The sequence below is a fragment of the Equus asinus genome, chromosome 10 (assembly GCF_041296235.1).
Source record: "Equus asinus isolate D_3611 breed Donkey chromosome 10, EquAss-T2T_v2, whole genome shotgun sequence".
NCBI classification, from domain to species: Eukaryota; Metazoa; Chordata; class Mammalia; order Perissodactyla; family Equidae; genus Equus; species Equus asinus.
The window spans coordinates 11,190,632-11,197,599 of record NC_091799.1 but is presented as its reverse complement, the minus strand read 5'-3'; the positions used below and the strand labels follow the sequence as shown (position 1 = coordinate 11,197,599).

General features: G+C 63.6%; 1 protein-coding gene across 1 annotated transcript; it reads left to right on the top strand.

Moving 5' to 3' along the window:
- Positions 1–430: 430 nt before the first annotated feature.
- TMEM250 (transmembrane protein 250) lies at positions 431–4,356 on the top strand. The gene is made up of 2 exons (XM_044778377.2): positions 431–779; positions 1,908–4,356. The coding sequence occupies exons 1-2, from the start codon at positions 765–767 to the stop codon at positions 2,415–2,417; spliced, it is 525 nt and encodes a 174-aa protein (XP_044634312.2). The 5' UTR covers positions 431–764; the 3' UTR covers positions 2,418–4,356.
- The last annotated feature ends 2,612 nt before the right edge of the window (positions 4,357–6,968 follow it).

Genomic DNA, 6,968 nt, shown 5'->3' with positions numbered 1-6,968 from the left:
CGGGGCGGTGACGTCGGGCGGCAGCGCCATGGGCCGCGCGCACGCACACACCCACGCACGCCCTGCGGAAGCGCCGAGTTCCCGGCGCTCAGAGTCGGCCCGGAGCAGGGGGAAGGGAGGTGCTGTCGGTGTCGGCGCGGGCGGAGGGGCGTGAGGAAAGTCCTACGGTGGCCGCAGAGGGACGGCGCTACGGCTCCCACGCTGGGCCAAACGCCGCCGGCCGCCGCGCGCGGGAGCCCCAGGCCCTTCGGGGCGGCCCCGAGCGGGGACGCGTGAGGGCCCGGACCCGCACCCGCGGCGCCGTCGGCAGCATGCGGCCGCCCAGCTCCCGGAGCCCCAAGGGACAGGGGCGCCCGCAGGCCCGGCCGCCGGCACCGCCCGCCTCCCCCGCGTCGAGGGCACTCGGTGAGCGGGGGCGCGGGCGTCTCCAGGGCGGCGGGCGGGGCTCTGCCCGGGGCGCGGGTCAGTATGCGCGGCCGGAGCGCCCGGCGGGAGGAGCGGCTCCCTGTCGAGGCCCCGCGCGCCTCGGCCCCGGCTGCCGCCCGATCTGCAGGCCCGCGGGCCGACGTTCTTGCGACCCGCACGCTGACCTGCTCGTGGGCCCGGTGCTGATGGAGGGGCGAGACATGGGACCTGTGCACCCCCCATCCCGGGTTACTCGATGAGGGGCGAGAGGGACGGCCGTTCATGATCCTCCGAGCGAGGGCTCCGCCTATCCGAAGGCCATTCCGGGAGGTGGCGGCTGCGATCGAGGAGAAGCCGGGATGGAGCAGCTCAGGGTGCGGGGAGCTGCTGTTGGGCCCGGGACGGGTGGACGTGCCGGCCTCCCCCTCCTCCGCCTCTGACCCGAGCAGCACTGGGGCGGTCATTTGCTCTGACCAGCGGCTGGAGAGGAGCTGGCAGAAGTCCCCTCTGCAGGGCCCCAGGCCGGAGCCCATCAGACGGGAGGCAGACGCCCCCGGCAGTGTTTCCCCGTTGCCTGTGGCCAACTTTGCTGCTTCGGTTTTACACGTCCTGTACTTCCAGCTCTTTATCCCATCCACCAATTACTTATGCAAGCTGTAAGGGCAGTTACTGGGTAAAACGAGAGTCACTTGCTATTTCTCCTTTGTGGCCCAGTCTGTAGGGCCCCATGAGCTGTGATGACACCACTGGCCCTCCGCTGCCATCCACCCTGCCACCCATGGTTGGCCCCTTCCCTGTAGCTCGGCCTCCCACAGCATCCCTGTTTTGCAGAGCAGGGACGGCCTGGTGGGGAGGCGGGGAGGTAACCTGCCCAGGCCACTCCTAGTGAGTGACAGCACCAGGGTTCAGGCCCAGCAGGAGGCCCCAGAGCCCCATACCCCACTGTCTGGCCCCCCACCCAGCTGCCTGCTCCCAGCACTTGGTTTGTCAAGTTGCTGAACGGAAGTGCGCGGTATGTGCCCTGTCAGCGCCCCTCTTCCTCACCCTGGTCCTGTTGTAAGGTGCCATTCAGGGACTTCCATTTGCCCTGTGTGAAGGGCCCACAGAAGTCCAGGCGGGAACCGGCATCCCAGATAGAAGGCAGAGACAGAGTGGTGCAGGGGACTCGCAGGACACCTGAGAAGGGTGAGCTCAGCCAGGGATTCCAGTGGTCCTTCCTCATGCGTTTCGGCATCAACTGCTTCCAGGGGCCCCCGGCTACTGGCCTGGCCCTCTTTCCCAATGGCACCGGCAGATTGGCACTTTTGGTCACCATGTGGTTGTGGGTCCCTTTGGAGCGTCCTCAGTAGCTTTGTGGAAAGAGTAACCTGGGATGGGGGGTGCACAGGTCCCATGTCCTGGACTCAGTTTCCCTGCGGCCCAGGGCTGGCTGATGTCCCCGGCAGGGACTGGCTCCCTCGCGGTGTCCTGGGCTCACCTGCCCATCCTTGTTGCTCCCGCAGGCGCACACCTCCCCGGGGCTCAGCAGCGGGCTCCCGGGTCTCGGTGCCCATGACGCCCGTGCTGACTGCCGCCTGGACGCCGCTGCGCCAGTGCCGGTCATGCCCATCCCGCGGCGGGTGCGCTCCTTCCACGGCCCGCACACCACCTGCCTGCACGCGGCCTGCGGCCCAGCGCGCGCCTCCCGCCTGGCGCGCACCAAGTACAACAACTTCGACGTGTACGTGCGGGCGCGCTGGCTCTACGGCTTCATCCGCTTCCTGCTGTACTTCAGCTGCAGCCTCTTCACGGCGGCACTCTGGGGCGCGCTGGCCGCCCTCTTCTGCCTGCAGTACCTGGGCGTGCGCGTCCTGCTGCGCTTCCAGCTCAAACTGTCGGTGCTGCTGCTGCTCCTGGGCCGCCGGCGCGTGGACTTCCGCCTCCTGAACGAGCTGCTCATCTACGCCATCCACGTGACCATGCTGCTGGTGGGCGGCCTGGGCTGGTGCTTCATGGTCTTCGTGGACATGTGAGGGCGCCCTGGCCGCGCTCCGTGTGTCTGCTGTGCCCCGGGCGGTAGATGCTTCTGCAGCCTGTGTTTTCTTGACCGGGTGGGTCTTTTCAGCCCATCCCACGGATGAGGTTGCAGACACGTCCTGCCCCTCGCCCGGTCTCTGGCCCCGGAGAGGAAAGGGCTGAGACTTCTGTGAAGGGGAGCTGGGGCCCTTCCTCCTGCTGGTTTCTGCTCTCGCCCTCCCTGTGTGCACATTCAGGTGCGGTGTCCCCCGGCCGCCTGCCTGTGGTTCCAGGCTGCACTTTTCCAGGCTGTGCTGTAAGGTGGGGCCCACCTGTCCAGTCTGCACTTGGAGAGCCTCTGTGTCCCTGCCCCCTCTCCAGGACACTGGCATCACCAGTGTTGTGGGAGACCCCTGGGAGGGGTGTGCTGCCCAGGAGCAGAGCTGGAGGGGGGTCCTCTTGGCCACACAGCCCCCTTCCCGTGCACCCCGGGCTCCGGACCCAGCCTTAGGGAAGTGTCAGCCTCCACCAGCTGCCACCGCACTGCCACAAAGCTGTGCACCCCGTCCTGGGCCGACCAGCCCTCCATCTGTCACCCTAAGAGGTGTCGGGGGTCCTGGTCCCAGGCCAGGCTTCAGCGTCACCCTGGTTTGCTTCGACATAGTGTAGCGGGGAGTCACAGATGGCCTTGGCAGGTTCCTAGGTCAGGGCCCAGCCCAGGAGAGCACCAGGTCCAGGGCTGGTGCGTCTTCCCCCTGGGCAGGTCTGGTGAGAACGTCAAGCCGGATGCCATAGTCTTCCCAGGTGGATTTCTGGGGAGGCGGCTCAATTCTTTTCTGGCTCCAGGGGCTTTTGGCCTCTCTTCCTTTGAAGGAACATCCAGAACCGAGATATCTGTGTCTGGAACAGACGCCAGAGGTCTTGAGGAGGTGCACCAAGGCCTCTGAGTGCGCACCCTGGAAACACGAGTAAACCCCACGTTTAAAAAACCCCTCCTAGAGTCGGTGTGTCCCAGGGCTGGACCTCCGAGCGAGGGGCCCTGGCGGCCCCTCGGCCCCCCTGCTCCTGCCTCGTTAGAGCGCCTGTCAGAGCAGCTGGGGAGTAAAAAGCAAAAATGAATGTGGGTCAGGAAAAGACGAAGGGCCAGTGGGAGGGCTTCTGGTCACAAAGAGGATACTGCCACCAGGGGCCAGGGTTTGGCCTGGGTCCCTACTCTGGCCTTCTCCATCCGAGGGGGACAGGGTGGCATAGTGGCCACCGAGGGCCTCATTGGCAAGTGAGAGGGCACTCAGAATGATTATGCTGGGACAACAAGCAGGGATGAAGCCGGGATCCAGGGCCCCACAGTGAAGGTGACAGGTCGGCTGACGCTGCTTCACCCCAGGTTGTCCCCGCACCCTCTGGGCATGGGCAGTGGCCCCCTCATTCCTGCCCGGCTGGGCAGGCCAGTGGCCAGGGGGAGCTGTCGGGACAGTTGTGTGCCACTGGAAGAAAAACCCAAATCAGGTAGAGAAAGCAAAAAATACTTGGCTATAAGCCGTGCTGTTTGACTTGTAGCCAGCTTCTGACGATGGGCGACTTGAGGTCAGTGGGAAGGCTCCTTGACCGAAGTTCAAAGCCGTCTGTCCGAGTTACCCGACGGCAGGCGAGGAGCTGGCCTGCGTGGACCACACTTCTCGGCGCTGCAGAGAATCTTTTGCACTAAATCATGCTGTTTCCTGAAAGCTTTGTTTTGTGTTAATTAACTCACGTTACTCAGATCCTCTGAAGCCCACCTAACCGAGGTGGGCGCATGTCCACGTGGTCGGGATGGCAGGAGGGGTCTGGCCGTGCCGCCTCGAATGTAAGCGGCAGTGCGAGGAGTTGCTACGCTGAAGATGAAGCTGCTCGGTGTCTTGAGTGCCTGTTAAATTCTTTATGAAATGAGCCACCTGCATTAAACTTATTTTTTTAACATGTTGATAGAGTGATTGCTTAAAACTCAAAGAGTTTGTCTCTTTTTGTAAGGGTGTAACCAACCAAAGACACCACAGATAGTATTTCTCACAAGTAAACTGGGCGGGTTTTAAGACAGTCATCTGATGCTGGGGAAGGAGTAGATGTGGGCAGTGGGGCCCACCTTGACCTGCAGGCCCCGGATTCCATGAGGGCAGCCTGTCTCTGGGGTTTGGCCAGATGGCAAGGAGAATCAGTCAGCACTGGCCGTGGGGGTCCTGGCAAGGTCCACGAGGGCTGAATTCAACCAGCAGACAAGCACGCAGAGCCCTCCTAAGACGGGGAGATGCCCCGGCATACTGGTGAAGGCAAATAGGGTGCAGGCCCGTGCATCCAGTGTGTGCCCAATGTCGGGATGGCACACTTGCACGGGAAAAGAGGCGGCAGCAAACCAGAGTTGCCGTTCTGGCTTCACCAAAAAGCCCTTTGAAAACTGAGGCACACTGTTACTTAGTGTCCCTGTTCCCGCGAGCGGCTGTGATGGGCGGGAGGGGCCGTTGGAGGGAAGCTGGGCTCCGTCCCACAGCAGCATGCCTGCCGATGCTGGAGCTTCGTGGAACGAGATGTTTCAGAATAAAACAGCCCAGTCCTTTGGGGGTTGAGCTGTGATGGCAGAGAGTTGGTAAAATGCTCACAGAAGCCTTTGTCCCTGAAGAGGCAGGAGGAGCCTGGGGTGGGAAGGTGGGGAGGGCACCTGGTCCTGGACCTGGGGTGGGCCCACATCTTCCTCCCCACAGCCTGCAGTGCTTCTGGGGAGCGCAGATTCCAGTGCCGGAGTGAACCACCTGGCTCCGCTGTGGGGGGCGGGGGGCCACTCCCACTGTCCCGGTTTGTCCTCTCGCCTTCCCCGAGGGGCTTCCACGGGGCTGCCCACCTGGCTTCCCTTGTTTGTGGGCCGGAGTGTTTTCCTCAGGGGTCTCTGTCTAGACCAGCGCTCTCCAACAGGACTTCCTGCACCGTGGGAAAGCTGTCTGTGCCGTCCAGGGCGAGCCCTGAGTATGGGCACGGGGCCTGCTGTGGCCAAGTGGCCCAAGTCTGATCAGACTCAGCCACGTGTGGCTCGCAGTTGCCTCGCTGGACAGTGGGTCCACAGGCTAAGTAACAGCAGTGCTGGGTGTGCTGCAAGCCGCGGGGCTGAGGCGCTGTCGCGTGGGGCTTCCTGTCGGCCTCCCATCCCCTGGGCTGAGTTGACCCAACGTCCCCATGTGACAGTCACCATTTTCAAAGACGACATGCAGAGTGGGCCAGCTGCTGGACGGCAGGGGCTGTGCAGGGTTTGCGGGCAGAGCCTCGATCTGTCCAGATGGTGCCCCAGTTACCAGTTAAGGTGCCTCCCGGGGAGGGGTCTCCAGGGACCCTTGGGCAGCAGTGAAGTTGATCTGTGCCTCTGCCTGGAGGGGAGATGCGCACATTCTGCTCAAAGGTGTTATTCTGAGCAGATTCATTTGCTCACTGTGGCTCCACATCTCCATGAAAAAGTGGGAATGACCTGCAGGCTTGAGGCTTCCAGGGGCTTCCAGGGGCTGCAGAGTCCTCAGCTGCTCCCCCCTCCACACTTCCCAGATGGCCCAGGCTGCCTGCGAGGTAGGGAAGTGACCAGACCCCAGTGCCCCTGGGAGGGGGCAAGGGGGGCCACCTGCTGCTCATGCACCTGGAGCAGGATGTGAAGACAGGGACTGAAGGCCAGGCCAGTGCCATTGAAGGGGAAGGAGAGAGCGCCCAGAAGCTTCTGGAGTTGGCAATACCGCCCCATGGCAACCGCACCTGGACGGCGGTTGTGGGCGGAGCTGGCAGTGAGCTGTTGGTCTGGGAGTCAGGCTGGGTGGGTGAAGGAGGATGGGCAGGCCTGGGCCAAACTCTGACCAGGGACCCCAGAGAAGACAGCCGGCCAAGGGCTGCAGAGCAGTGCCCAAGGGAGAGCTGGGTGGGGCCCAGGCCTCAGGAGGCAGCAGCGGTCAGCAGCCTGGCATGGGAGTGTCCAAGGGGCACCGGGAGGCCGGCTTGGCCTGGGAAGAGGATGGTCATATCGAGGGAGGGAGATCCCGGAGCAGGAGAGGAGGTCAGGGCCAGGACAGATGCGGGGGAGGGAAGAAGGAGGGAAGCACTTCCCTTGAACAAAGAGCAGAAGAGTCAGGCTTCTTGGGGGCCAGGTGTCAGGGTGCCTGTGGGAGGACAAGCCGAGGCCACCCCCCGAGCAGCCATGCGATGTGGTCAGGTTGATTCCCAGGCTGTCCCTCTGCCAAGCGACCCCCAGGGCCAGCCTAGGGGATGAGGGGCTGTCAGTGAGGAGGGGGTGATGGCAAGAAGGGGATGGTGCTTTGGGAATTTCTAGAAATGAGATAGTTATTTGAGAAAGTCCAGGTGGTGTCCAGGCGCCGGGCAGGGGTGGACGAGGCAGCCTCAGAAGATGCAGTCTGTCCCTGCAGCCGCTCTGGCAGCCCCTGGAGGGGATCACACCCTGAGGGGCAGTCAGAGCCCTGTGTCCCCCCATCTCCCTTCTCCCCGGGGTAGTGGCAGCCGGCTGGGGAGGGACACAGCCCCCACTCGGGTAGATGCGGGGGCAGGCGGCCCGG